Below are 15346 nucleotides of genomic sequence, written 5' to 3' on the forward strand. Positions count from 1 at the left end.
CTAAGTGTTATTAATAACAATTAAAGATACAAAATTTTCATTTCTGCTTTCAAACAATTTAAATGGTGAAAAGCCAAATACATTAGAAAAGTGAATTAAATCTATATAAGAGATTGTGCTCAGTGTTTTAATAATTTATATTTACTGATTTATACTAATTCAGCCTGGATGTTCTGAACTGAAATAATTTGTTGTCACTAATGAAATAGTGGAACAGAAAATTAAAAATCCCTTTTGTTTTTTGTAGGAGAGGGTTCTACAGCCGACTACAGGACGAAAATCCAATTGGATCTTGGAGCAATTACAATAACCCCGTGTTTGAAGATTCATGACATTAAATCAAGAAAGTACATGGCAAGAAGTTACATAGAGCTTTGAATATATTTCCTTTCATTTGAAATTTTAAAAAAACACAAAACGGGATGAAATTAATCTTGTGTGTCAGCAAAGTTGACATTTGTGAATCAATAACTGGTTTGCATCCATGTCATTTTCCATTAGTTCAGTTACTCATTTTGCATCTCTGCCAAAGATCAACGTTACCCCCAAGTACTTCATATTTTTAATTTTTTTGGAATTCTAGGAATGAATTTCAGTGTTTGTCACAATGTTTAAGTTAATGGCATCAAGTATATATGATAAAAATATTAAATTACAGTGTCAGGGTCAGTGGTATAGCAACTGCAACCTGAGTTAATGCTTCATAAATTGATCTTGCTTGCTTGTTTTTGCAAACATAGGATACATTCTCTCCAAATCTGCCTAAGCAGGATATTGGCTCTATATTGTTGAAATGCACTTTATTTTCTGCTAGTGCAGATTATTTTGAAGTGCCAAGCTGAGCTTTAAACTTAGTCAGTGTGGCTATTGTACATACAGACTGAAAATTTGACTCAGTACAAACTAATATGTGAAAGAACAGTTCCTATTCCTAGGAGAAGTATGATATTTCTATGAATTAATTGTCTACTACTTTGCAACTTGTGCTCAGAAGGCTTATGGCCATTGTCAGTATGGTCAACCTTGGACACACAGTATTTATCCTAAAGTTTCTTCAAATAAGGAGACTTTTATTTCAGGCAAACTTGAAGTTTACCAACATGTTATTATAACATCAATCAAGTTAGCGTAGTTGTAGGTTGACCTAGAATGCTAAAAGTGGATTCTAAACGTGTGAGATGACCTTTTACTAAGGTCTTTGACCTTATTCTATGAAAATACCTCAGTAGAAAAGGATTACCATTATAAAATCTATCAGGAATCTTGACACATGCCTTTTAACTACAGATTTATACAGAAGAATGAAGCATGGCAATGCATTTTCTCATATATGGCAGACAATCATAATCTACTTCATATACTGGAAATCAGAAATAAAAACAGAAATTGCTAGTAATACTCAGGATTTGTAGAGAGAGAACAGAGTTAATGGTTCAGGTCAATGATCTTTATTCATTAACCTTTTTTGGATTTCTTCTCTAATATACGGCAGGAATTGATGGGGTGTTTGGATTGTGCAAAATAACAAATATATTACATTTATTATGTGGGCCTGAATTCAATACTCTGCTTGGGATTTTTAAGGACTATCTAAATGTATTGTGAAATAATATGCTTGGTAAGTGATGCATTTTTGTGATATTTGTCCAACAAACATTTAAATGTAATAAATTTTGTGTTATCAACATTTAGACGTGAATATATTATTACTGATTTGTCTTGAATATTTCTGCAAGTATCCTGGGATATAGTTGGGAGTATTGGTTTCCATTTTCTTTAAGAAAATAACACAAACATTTTGAATATTTTTACTGTAACAGCATTGGCTACAATCACAGATTCCAATGTTTCCTTATTCCTGCTACCAAGAGTGGAAAAATGAAGTTTTTCCTACATTGTGCTTGGTCATCCAAAAACTTTATAATTGTTCAACTGAGTCTTGATGAACTTAATGTCAGCTGGTAACACTTCAATAAAAAAAACTTTGGCCTTCATTATTTTGTGGATAGTAATAATAGATTATACACTGCACATTGTTTGTTCATTATAATGACTGTCTTGATTTTTTTTCTGACATTTCACAATCAGCCTGTTATTTTCCTACAAAAACATAGCTATCCTTATCAATAATCATTATTCCCTTATCTGGCAATATTTATGAATCTTAAAATTATAATATTGAATGAGAGATATGCTCCCATCACACATTAATATTTCCAATAAATAAAATTAATTTTCATTGTTCAATGTACATTTTCAATAAAAAAAATTCCACATCCTTCCTTCCCAAACTCACTTTTAATCTCAAAATAAAATTTCAGTTTGCCAAGGCTCTGTTTATCTCTATCTTCAGAGGAGATGCAAACAAGATTGACCATGATTCATCCATCTTCCAACATGGAAGGTGACCTGACTGAGAATGGGACCTCAGTAGCTGTGCTAGAGTCAACACAGTTCAGACATTCCTATATCCTTGGAGAAATGAGCTAATATTGCTGGGTAAAATAACATAAACTCATCTGAATACTTTTCTTTCATTCTGGTGGCACCATACCAATGTGATGTGGTGATGATTGGAATTATAAACACCACAGTAGTAAGGCAAGGGCTGACTGAAGAACACCAGTACCATTTTCTGTTTTGAAAGTGAAAATTGGCACTGTATTGGGAGATAGGGGAATTGGAACTTCAACTTTTCTAAATTGTGACTTCCCTTACCTGCTTCAAATGGGATTATGTAATGTGGAAAATAGTGAGGCTGTTGTCACATTAAAGGGAGGCATACTAATTTATTTTCTCATCACTGCACAGTTTATATCACAGGCTTCCAATATTATTCATTGAAACATAGATTTAAAGAATGATAATGACAACAAATATTTTGGAGTGACATTTTCTTCATGAAATTATATTAAATATTTTTGAGGATGGAGGAAAACCAAAACAACACTGATCACTATTCACAGAATAGACCACATTTTTTAAGTTACATTGTATCCTGAAGCAAAATTCTCACCAAAGTGTTTTTTCAACATAAAACCAGAAAATGTTAGAAACACTCAGCAGGACAGAGAGTATCTGTTCATAGAAAAACAGAGTTAATGTTTCAGGCTCAAAGACCCTTCTGAGTGGAACCTATTGAGTGTTTCCAACACTTTTTGTTTTTAGTTCATATTTTCAGCATCTGCTCTTTTTAATTTTCATTTTCTTTATAGATATCCAAATGAAAAACTGACAAGTTATTTAACAATAACATTCAGAAGAAAACTGTATAAATACATAAATGGGAAGAATTTGTGGGTCATTAGGGAAAGAACAGAAGAGAAAGACCAGAAGAACTGTACATTAAATGTATAGTTCTTTCGAAGGGGTGGCACAGTAGTGTAGTGGTTAGCGTGGCGTTATTACAGCGCCAGCGAGTGGGACGTCGTTGTCTGTAAGGAGTTTGTATGTTCTCCCCATGTCTACATGAGTTTTCTCTGGGTGCTCTGGTTTCCTCCCACAGTCCAAAGATGTAGGGGTTAGGAAGTTATGGGCATGCTACATTGGCGCTAGAAGCGTGGCGACACTTGCGGGCTTCCCCCAGAACACTATGCAAAGATGCATTTCACTGTGTACATGTGACTAATAAAGAAATCTTATCTTAAAATGCTAGTAAACGTAAGAGGGGATGACCGACTTACCTCCCCCCCCACCCCCACCCCCACCCCCACCCCACCCTCCCCCTTTCCCTTCCACCCCAAAAATCTAGGCCACATCATTCAGTGGTAACATTTCAGTTCTGGAACATTGATTATTTATGCATCTAATATACTTCTGCTTAAATACAAATTTACACTTTTATCACAAGGATACTTTTCAGAAAGCAGTAGCTTATAATGTATGGAATAATATCAAATCCACTGATAAATATTGTTAGAGACAAGTTTGGAATTGTTATCGTCAAACCAGATATATGACATTAGGTGCTAATTTTTAAAAATAGATTCATTAAAGAACCTGATACTCACAGGCAAGATACAACAAAGCAAAGGCTGTGGTAAATGTCATATTAGAGTTCGAGCACAGTTGAGGATGATTAACCCTTGTATCTTCCTACTATTAAAGTTACAATATTTATTTTCCTCTTTCATTTGAAAAAGCATTGCAACATACTGTGCAATTTGTAACTCTTGTGTTCACTAATCATTCCACTAATTTGATAACAGGTGAATTTTCTATGAAGAATGAATCTCACAGCATAACAAAAGCTGTCTTAACTCCATACATTGTTGGAAAGATAATCACACTGGCCTGTATTTTTGTGGGTCATTGGGCTTTTGAGTAAACACTTGTTCCAATCTTGGTCCAATGTCTCAACAGGACATCTATGTCTCCATGAGCAGAAGTCAAAGCAATACTCTTCAACCTATCATATAGAAAAATCCTCACCACTGCACATGAGCCTAGAAATTTGAATAGGAGGAAAATGTATGTTGATAACATGATACATAATGGATCTTTACCAGTATGAGACCAATCAGATTATACCTGAAATTTGCACCTCGTTAACAATAACCACAATCCAGTGCATTAGAATTTAGCACTTTAGGGATTTAGTATCATCTGAAGCTAACTGACATTGATTAAGGTCTTGCCTACACCCCTTAAGAGGAAGGGGCTCATCGCCATCAACCACTACTGAAAGTCTTTGCACAGTCATCAGATAGATAAATGCAAGATACAAAGGCCAGATAGGGGAGTTCACACCCTGACTTTTTGGACATCACATTCAATGCATTACTTAAGAAGGTGGAGAAGTGAATAGAGGTTCACACCCTAAGGGCCAGGAAGCCTTTTGTATCAATTATGAAGCTGCAATGGATACAGACAAAGTCAATTCCATGAGGCCCCAAGGAACTGGATAGGGTACTGGAAATATTTAATGACTTCAAAGAACATGGAACAGTACAGTACAGGAACAGGCACTTCAGCCTTAATGTCTGTGCTGACCATGATACCAGTCCAAACTAATCCCATTGAGCTGCACATGGTCGATATCTCTCCATTCCCTGTCTGCTCATATGCCTGGCTAAGTGCCTCTTAAATGTTGCTCATACCTGCTTCCACTACACCCTCCCCCCCCACCCCACCTGGCAGTGTGTTCCAGGCACCTACCATTCCGTGTCAAAAAAAAACTCTTCTCATAAATCTGCTTTAAACTTTCCCTATCTCACCTTAAAGCTATGCCCTCTGGTATTTGACATTTCCAACCTGTGAAAAAGACTCTATCTAACCGTATCCATGTTTCTTATAATTTTATATACGTCTATCAGAACACCTCTCAATCTCTGATGCTCTAAATTAAACCATCCAAGTTTGTCCAACCTTATAATTAATACTCTCTAATCCAGACAACAGCCTGGTGAACCTCTCTGCTCCTCCTCCAGAGCCTCCACATCCTTCCTATAAGGGGCAACCAGAACTGCACACAATACTCCAAATGTGGCCCAACCAAAGTTTTATACAGCTGCAACAAATAATCTGCTGGAGGAACTCGGGGGTCAAGCAGCATCTGTGTGTGGTGGGGTGGGGGGGGGGGGTTGGGGGAAGGGGGCGGGGAAAGGAACTGTTGATGTTTTGTGCTGAAACCCTGCATCAGGACTGAGAGTGGGGAGGGGAATAGTTGGTATAAATAGGAAAATGTGAGGGGTGAGACAGAGACCAGAGGAGACTGTTGGACGGGGGGGGGGGGGGGAGCATGCAGAGGGGGTGCTGAAGGATGACAGCATATCGAGCCTGGTAGGGTAGGGGTAGGGGTGGAGTTGGGTGACGTGACAGATGGAGGCAGGCAAAAAAAATAAAGAGGAAGATGGAGCCAGGAGGTGGGTGGGGAGGGTGAAGGTGGAGACAGCTTCTGGATGGTGGTAAGTGGGAACATAAAGGCTACCAGTGCTGGAATCTGTTAAGTAAGGAAGGTGATAATGGGAACCATTAGGGGAGAGGATTAAGGCAGAAGGAACCAGGAGCAGATGGTCGAGGGGGTGAGAACCAGTGGGTGACATGTGTGTAGTAGGTGGATGGAACCAGGAGGGGAAGGCGTATGGATATGGGTGATGGTGGTCTGGAATGGGGGTCAAAAATTGGGGACTGGATTGGAAGGAAAGAGGGTGAGTAGTGGGAGGGAGCCGGAGATGGGGGTTACCTGAAATTGGAAAATTCAATGTTCATAACATTGGGTTGTAGACTACCCAGGCAGAATATGAGGTATCCCAACATAAGAAAAGACAGACTGAGAGATGTGAAGGAACCTTAGAATTCATGTCCACAGATTCCTAAAGGTAGCAGAACAGATTAATAATGTGGTTAAAAGGGTACATGGAATGTATTTCTTTGTTAGCCGCATAGAGCATAAAACACCAGGGAGGTGATGCAATTCTAGTCAGGCCATAGCTTGTACTGCTGACAGTTTTGTTCATCACATTGCCAGAAAGGTGTGATTGCACCAGAATGGTCCAGAAGAGACCTTGAAGCTGTTGTCAGGGTTGGAGAATCTTACTATGCAAAAAAAACTGTATAGGCTGGGATTCTTATCTTTGGAGGCTGAGGAGAGATTTAATCGACAGCTCCGCCTTCAGTACTATAATTCCAAGCAAACTCATCACCAAACTTCAAGACCTGGGTCTCAACACCTACCTCTGCAACTGGATCCTTGACTTTCTGACCACAATCAGTGAGGATGGGCAGCAATACCTCCAGCATGATTATTTTCAACACTGGTGCCCCACAAGGCTGTGTCCTCAGCTTTCCACTCTACTCCCTATATACTCATGACTGCGTGGGCAGATTCTGCTCTAACTCCATCTACAAGTTTGCAGATGACACTACCATAGTGGGCCATATCTCAGATAACAATGAGTTGCTGAGTACAGGAAGGAGATAGGGAGCTCAGTGACATGGTGTCATGACGACAACCTTTTCCTCAATGTCAGAAAAACAAAAGAGCTTGTCATTGACTTCAGGAAAGGGGGCAGTGTACATGCACCTGTCTACATCAATGGCGCTAAGGTTGAGAGGGTTGAGAGCTTCAAGTTCTTTGGAGTGAACACCACCAATAGCTTGTCCTGGTCCAATCACGTAGACGCCATGGCCAGGAAAGCTCACCAGCGCCTCTACTTCCTCAGGAGGCTAAAGAAATTTGGCATGTCCCCTTTGACACTCACCAACTTTTAATCGATGCACTATAGAAAGCATCCTATCTGGATGTATCACGGCTTGGTATGGCAACTGCTGTGCCCGGGACCGCAAGAAACTGCAGAGGGTTGTGGACACAGCCCAACACATTACAGAAACCAGCCTCCCCTCCATGAACTCTGTCTATGCCTCTCACTGCCTAGGTGAAGCAGCCGGCATAATCAAAGATCCCACCCACCTGGGTCATTCCCTCTTCTCCCCTCTCCCATCAGGCAGAAGATACAGGAGCCTGAGGGCACATACCACCAGGCTCACGGACAGCTTCTATCCCTCTGTGATAAGACTATTGAACGGTTCCCTTATACGATGAGATGGACTCTTGACCTCACAATCTACCTTCTTATGACCTTGCACCTTATTGTCTACCTGCAATGCACTTTCTCTGTAGCTGTGACACTTTACTCTGTATTCTGTTACTGTTTTTACCCTGTACTACCTCAATGCACTCTGTACTACCTCAATGCACTGTGTAATGAATTGATCTGTACGAACGGTATGCAAGGCAAGTTTTTCACTGTACCTCAGTACGTGTGACAATAATAAACCAATACCAATTATGAGGGGCCTAGACAAGTGAAGGTCTTACTTAAGTTCCCAGTGAGTCAGAAAACAGGGGAGATAGATTTCAAGCAACTAATGGAAGGATTGGAGGGAGATCAGGAAAATGTTTTCAGCAAGGGTGTGGCACTCACTGCCTGAAAAGGTGGTAGAGATAAAAATCCTATCAAATTTTAAACACTTTTGGATGTGCATTTGAAGAACCAAAACCTACAAGGCTGCAGATCTGGAAAATGTGATGAGCTTGGGTGGCTGGCTTTTTGACTGAATGGCCTTTAACCATAAAATACAGGCACAAGAGTAGGCCTGTCATCCTTGTGCAGTTCCCCACCGTTCAATGGCTGAACTTACATTCTTTAAGTTCATTTTACTGCCCTTTCCTCATAACACTTGATCGCCTTAGTGATAGGAGATCTTTCTCAGCCTTTAATACACCCCAGGCACTGCCCCCACATCTGCGTGTGGCAAGTAATCCCAAAGACACTTCTGCATTTCTCATTGTTTATGGTTCTGTGATTCAATTTGATACCCAGAGTCACCAGCTCAGATAAATCCACTGTTCCAAACTGTTAGTGCTGATGGTGAAACAGGACAGTTCAAAGACAAGTTCCAGATCACAGCACTGCTCAAGATTTTCCTTTACACCCACCTGCAGGTTCTTCCATTGCATGGAAATAGCCTTCCATTAGCTTGACAGGGTGAGGGCGCTATAGAAACAATAGAAAAGGCAAAGACAAATAGAAGACAGATACTGACGCTTTACTGAGAGTGGTTTGTCAACAATTGGATGGTTTCAATGTTGACTGGATGTACAAGTTTGGCTGGTTGATTGCTCATTTCATGATTTATACTGAGGTAGATCTGCAATAGAGATCAGGCAACATATACTGTAAATTGTTTTGCCTTGAAAATTAATCATATTCAGTCATGGGATATGTTCATCACTGTAGGATTCATAATTAATGATTACCCCAAATCACCCTTGAGAATGAGGTGAGGAGTGAGATTTGTGACTGTCTGCAGTGTTTGTGATGGAGGAGTTCCCACAGTACATGACCATAGGTTTATTTCACAGCAACCTTTGTTATACTTGCGGGGCACCTTGCAAGTGTAGGGAATCAAAATGGTTGTTGCCCTAATATGATGGAAATGTTTTGTGGTCAGCAATTGAGGCTCTCTATTCAGAAAACCTAGTTTCTAACATGCTCTTGTGACCACAATAATGAAATGTTTGGCCAATGGCAGTTTCTAATCAAAGACACTCTTTAGGATGGTTGGGGACTGGGTAATGGCAATTCCGTTGCTTGCCAAAGGCAATAGTCAGGAGACTTTTATTGGAGGTGGTGATCACCTGGCACTTGTGCCGAAGTCCAAATGGTGTCAATGTCTTGCTGCACATGACACAGCCTGTCTCTTTTTCTAGTTCTTATTCAATAGAACAGGGTCCACAGTTGAACTAGTGATCACATTCAGAGAGTCTGCCATCTTGTCCTCTCTTCTTCTTCTTGTTACTCTTCTCCTCGTCATCTTCAGTTGTTGTAGGCCTGCAGGCAAATGATATGCTTGCATAATTACCAAACTATGGAGGGTGCAACAGGCAATGATGAAGTATGAGATTCATTATTGGACCAGTTCAGATAGCTGCTAGAGTACCGCTGTAATTGTCTGCATTATGTTCTGGTTCCATTGTTCTCCCTGTTGTATATAGGCTCAGCAACACTTGCAAGGAAGGAACCTGGAGTAAGGAAATCAGGCACAATGGACCACTTTGAAATGAAGGAATCCTGAGTGTTCTGGATAGCTGATTTTGACCATCGTGATTTTCTGTTGTTATGTATAAATTGCACCTTTAGGAAGTGTTAGCCCTTTCTACTATGAATCAGACCTGGTTTCCTTTATGATATAATGCTCCATATGTGCTATCTACTGTTGCTCAAAACATGGAAGGATCCATGAACAAATCAATGATCTTGCATTCTCTGCTGAACTCTACTGAAAGTGAAGGAAATGAATTCTTTGCTCCTTATTAAGGACCTACCATGAAGTTTCAATAAGCTACAAACAGAGACATGTGGCGGATGTTACCAGCACTGCCTAAAATGATACAGATGCTATGGTTCAGGGCCCCCGTGCCTTTCACTAGCAGGCTGTGTTCTCTCCTTAGAGACATGTCTTGGTTTGAATCCAGAACCATTAGATTCAGAGTTGAGAATGCAATCTTGAGACTTAAAACAGCAAATGGGAGAGTACATCAGCGATTGTTTTTTAATATTCATATTCTATTTTGTTCTGAGGTTTTCCAAGTGTTGTCCATCAAGTTATGCAATTATATTTCTCAGCCTGATAACCTAGAAAAAGATTACCCACACCATTTCCATCATATGTCAGGATGTCATTTATTGTAAACAATGCATTGCGGAAGTTTAAAAGGGAAGATACATTTGAAGTACATTTCATATTCTCAGCATTTCTCAACATGCTTTATGGATAATTGAGTACTTTTGAAACCACTGTTGTAATATAGAGAACTATACTTTTGTCATCATGTAATAGGTCAACTTTATGAGTAGTAATGCCTAGTACCAGAATTATCACTGCCAGACCTTGTGGGGACAATTTTACTTACGTCTACAAGAAACAATTCAAATCAAACAGCTCCATATCTCCTCTAATCACACCAATGTTCATCTTAATGTCACTGGTTTTGATGGCAGATTAGCTTCCCACTAAACCCATAATAGATGCAAATTGTTGTCTGATGACATACACGAGTCCCTGATGTAATTCATTTTAGTTCAACTTGACAACTCCATGAGACAAATCTGTTAGGAATTTTCCAAATCACTCAAGGGCAAGTAAAAAGAAATCTAATATAATGAGGATCAAGGTGCTCCTCCAAGCACCAAAGGGATTGTCTAGACTTCTGCTGTCCTGGCTTCCTCCCACCAGCTACAGTCACACCAATCCAGGACAATTGTGCTATTGAGAGCCATGTGATGCTCACCTACAGCGTTCATGCTGCTTCCATTCCCTTGTCAGGAAGTTAGATTTCTGCATGAAATAGCAGCATTCACAAGAGATCCAGTTGTTAATATCCGTAAAGCACTTAACAAAAGCATCCACATGGGATTACTATTTGCTCCCACTGAGAGAGAAATTAGGCCATTGTGTTTTCCATTAGACATATTTATATACATCTTCATAGCTTTTCATTTTCTTTAAACTTTCTAAGATTGTGGTCGTGAACTACATTGAAAGCATTAGTTATATTTGGACATGTGGTAAAGAAATAGCATGTTGGGTGGGAAAGGCACTGTTATTTTTCTGACAGTTGCAGAACCTTGCACTTAACCTCATGTTTTGAAATTAAAGTGAACAATCTAGGACACATGGGTATTTGGCAATACTGGAACTAAGACACTCCATCATTGACTAATAAGGTTCCTTTTTTGCATTAATATTGTGCTGTGCCTTTTGCAATAATAAAACAACTCATTATTTGGCTAAAATATGTAACAAGAAACACTGAGGATTGATGATTTTGTGTTTGTAGTTTATTTAGCATTTCCATTTTAGGTAAGGTATGTCATATTTTTTCATCAGAACTGGAAATAGATCCGTGTCTTCATAAAGACCTGTTTAGTTTTTTTAAAATGAAAATATGTGACTTTTTGGCTGACCCTCTTGAACACATGATAATTTTTATGTTATGGGAATTAAGTTACACAAAATACTTAAGTCTAAAGAAAGATGAACTAATCTCTGCATGGCCAGACTGTGGGAAGCTACGTCCTTTCCACAATTTTCCCAGAGCTATTATTGCTGCATGTTAACCGGAAACAGGGACAAAAAAATCCTGGAAACTGCCAGTGCTTGGTTTTTACCCATGTGATATTTAGAATGTGCATTCTTCTACATTCTCAATTTTTATAATTTCTGTCAATAACTAGTCAGCATACTAAGAAACAAATTAGCAACAAACAAGATGCTGGAGGAGCTCAGGGGGTCAGGCAGCATCTGTGGAGGGAAATGGAAGTCAACGTTTTGGGTCGAGACCCTTCATCTGGATCTGGATTGAGCTCAGCTCCTCCATCATCTATTTGTTGTTCCAGATTCCAGCATCTGCACTCTCTTGTGTCTCTACTAAGAAATGAAACCAACTACAAATGCTACCCCCGACTGAACCTCTGCCAGGTTGAATACTATGCTCAATTTTATTTTTAAAGAAAAGAATCTCAATTATATAAACAATTCAATATGTCAGTGATTATTATGATTATTAGAGATTCCATTCACTTTCTGGTCAACCCCTGTGCATGCCTATGTGATATGTAAATTATGCCATTTATCAAGTAGAGTTTAACTGGCCAAATATCTAAATTCACAGGATCCTTCTTTTCAAATTTCACTTCAAAATCTTGTAAGAGCTCAATTCTATAGAATATAGTTTCATGTAGAATTTGTATATCAGATTATACATATTTCAAGTATTACTCTATTAGGCATTGCAATTTTAATTGGATCTCACAGGCTTTGATGTCAGGTTCAACTATTCAGTGTTTCTAACTGCATTGCCTCCATCTTTCACTGAAATAATACTAGTCAGCTGTGGCATTTAAATCAGCTTTTTTATCCTAATGGTTGCAAATCAAACATGGTTCACAAGTATAAACAAAAGATTCTCAGAGCAACTATGATAATAGATCATATTACACATGCTTTTTTTGAAATATGTAATGATTGTGCTTTTCCATATTAAAAAAAGTTATTTAAACATGATTGTGCCAAGTACAACTTAAAAATAAATGTTACTTACATTAGTTGTAGGAAAATAGTGATCCTCAAAAGTTCCAGGGAAGAACATGCACATTAATTACAAAGTGAATCCTTAAATCGGTGAATCAGACAAATTTTCAAATTGCTCTTTCAACTGCAAGTACCAGTGATACTAGGAGTTCACTACAGTCTGAGCAAAAAAAATCATTGGTTTAGCTTTGGGGTTTTAATTCGTTAAGCACCAAAATGCACAGGGAAATGAAATTCTAAAACAATTAAAGTTACATTGCCATTTACAGAGTCCAGCTATAAATACAAGCCTGTTGATATTTCTAAACAAAGGCCGGCATTTGGAAACCACAGATTTGAATGTGCATGTACTTTTCAGCACCAAGCATTGTGCAGCTCTTACCTTGTTGCACATTGTATGTTAAGTGAAAAAATGCTCACAATCTGCTATTGATGTGTGCTCTGAAATGTTGGGAAAGTCAGCTGCAAAAAGTAAACAAACCTTCCACCCAGCTACACTGAGAAGAGTGCAATATCTCAGAACACATCAAACTGTAAACAGCTGATTGTTTCTTAAAATTGGGTGAATCTAATGATTCACAGTGTTTATGGTTTATGTGTGGCATTTACGGAAAGGTGATTTGCAAGACTTTTTTTAGTGCAGATACTTTTGCAATTGCTAATGCATATTTTTCACCAGATGATTACTTGGCATTGGTGGGTTTGAGCTGGTCTAACTGTAGATCCCATAACTGGTGAAGCTACTTCAATGAAGGGGAAACATTTAGGATACGTTCAAAGGATTCTTTCAAATTCACTTGGTGCAACAGTTTTCTTTCTCAGGAAGGTCTTAACAGCTAAAGACATGGTACCTATCTTCATAAAACCTTGAAAGTTGCTGTCAAAATTGTTAATTATATAAAAAAGCCAAAAAAATGTTGATCGAATTGTCTGTTAGGAAGTGGGCAGTGTGCATGTACATCTATTTCACAAAATGGAAATTCAATGCATATTCTGAAACAAAGTATTGTCTTGTTAATATGAAATTAAATGCGAATTGGCTAATTTTCCTGAAGAAATACAGTTTCACCTGGCAGAAAATTCAATCACAACATTTGGCTTATTTTACATATCGCACAGATATATTTGATTAGTTAAACTATGTCCTTCACACTGAGCATTAAAAAGACAGCTTTTTCTATGGACTACATGTTTCAAATGACGGGATGACATTTTCATAGTGTGCCTCTGCAAGAAAAAAAGGAAGAAAGATTCCCCTAGTCAGGAAACATTGAAATAAAAACAGCTATCATTTAACTAGATTAAACATAAGGTTCTGAAAATACTTTCCAGACAAGAACTGAAGCATCTCAAAGGCAAAAGATGACTGCAGGATTCATTTGGGGTCATACTGAAACACAATCATTTTTACAATGATGACTGTCACTTGGAGGGAATGGAGAACTAGATTTGACAATGTTGCTAATGATTTTCTTTTGAAGTTGATTTTCTATCTTTACAATTTTTCCAAGTATTTCCTTTAACTGGTAGTATGTATTTTGTATACTGTGCCCAAAATATATGTGGTTTCTCCTTAAAATATTCATTGGGCTTGGGCTGAACAACATTTTCAAATGGTTTCTGGTATGAAACAGGTTGAGTACCATTAAGTTAGGTCATGGAGTCAGAGTAATACAGCATGGAAACAGGCACTTTGGCCCAACTCATCCACGGTGCCCACCAAGCTAGTCCCATTTGCCCATGTTTGGCCTGTATCCCTCGAAACCCCTCCTATGTACTTATCCAAATGTCTTTTAAATGTTGTACCTGCCTCAACCACTTCCCCTGGCAGTTCATTCCATATACCCACCATCCTCTGCATAAAGTTGCCCCTCAGGTCCCTTTTAAATATTTCGCCTCTCACCTTAAACCTATGCCCTCTAGTTTTTAAGTCCCCTACCCTGGGACAAGAAGACCATATGGAATCACCCTATCTATATTCCTCATGATTTTAAACACATCTATAAGGTCACCCATCAATCTCCGACATTCCAAGGAAAAAAGTCCAAGCCTGCTCAACCTCTCCCTATAACTCAAGTCCTTGAGTTCTGGCAGCATCCTCTTAAATCCAAGTCTAAATCCATGTAACGCCTTCAATAGGCTGACAGCTTAAACAATCAATTCAGTTGATGTGAGTTACGTTCGTTCTGGTTAACATTTTACATATTAATCATTGTTAATATTATTTTGTAGTAAGTCCTTTGTATTTGGAATTATTGTAGCATTTTACTCCTCTCTATCGAACTGTAACCTTTTCATTTTCTTTTACAAAGATCCTTACATTTGCACACATTGTCTTCAAACTTATTTTTGATTTTGTCCTCATTTCTACCAAGTGATTGTTACTTTTGAACTAATTACTTTTCAAAAATGATTGATCAGACATTACTTTTCCTAAGAACAATCGTACTGTAGTCCATTTAATGCATGCTAAGGCAGTCATACCTCTATTCATTGCATCTATTCAGTCTTTTTTCTGTATCTCTAATAACCCTTTGCTTCCTCATATTGGAAACAAAAGCTTTAGCTAATCCGAGAGAGTCGAATTAAAACTAGAATTCCAATTGCATTTACATAGATCCAACAATACATCTGGTTTTCCAATAACTTATTTCTAAAACTTAAGTGAAATAACTTCTGGAAAAATTCTTAATGGTTCATTGTTAATACTGTAGCAAATTTGCCCAGGTCCATAAATATTAACATCTCT

At 38.3% G+C, this 15346-nt stretch overlaps 1 protein-coding gene and 1 long non-coding RNA gene across 5 annotated transcripts in view; one reads left to right on the forward strand and one right to left on the reverse strand.

The window, feature by feature from the left end:
* The window catches only part of LOC127569550 (prostate androgen-regulated mucin-like protein 1 homolog), a 32247-nt gene extending 30253 nt beyond the window's left edge, over positions 1 to 1994 (forward strand). For all 3 annotated transcript variants that reach the window (XR_007956212.1, XM_052014302.1, XM_052014301.1), the window contains one exon: positions 248 to 1994. Coding sequence is in view for 2 of the 3 variants with exons in the window: in XM_052014302.1 (XP_051870262.1) it covers positions 248 to 378 (131 nt within the window). In the remaining variant the exon portion in view is untranslated. The remainder of the gene's footprint in view (positions 1 to 247) is intronic.
* LOC127569553 (uncharacterized) overlaps positions 1 to 15346 on the reverse strand; it is a 71048-nt gene that overhangs the window by 17835 nt on the left and 37867 nt on the right. The window lies entirely within an intron of this gene.

This window comes from Pristis pectinata, chromosome 4 (genome assembly GCF_009764475.1).
Source record: "Pristis pectinata isolate sPriPec2 chromosome 4, sPriPec2.1.pri, whole genome shotgun sequence".
NCBI classification, from domain to species: Eukaryota; Metazoa; Chordata; class Chondrichthyes; order Rhinopristiformes; family Pristidae; genus Pristis; species Pristis pectinata.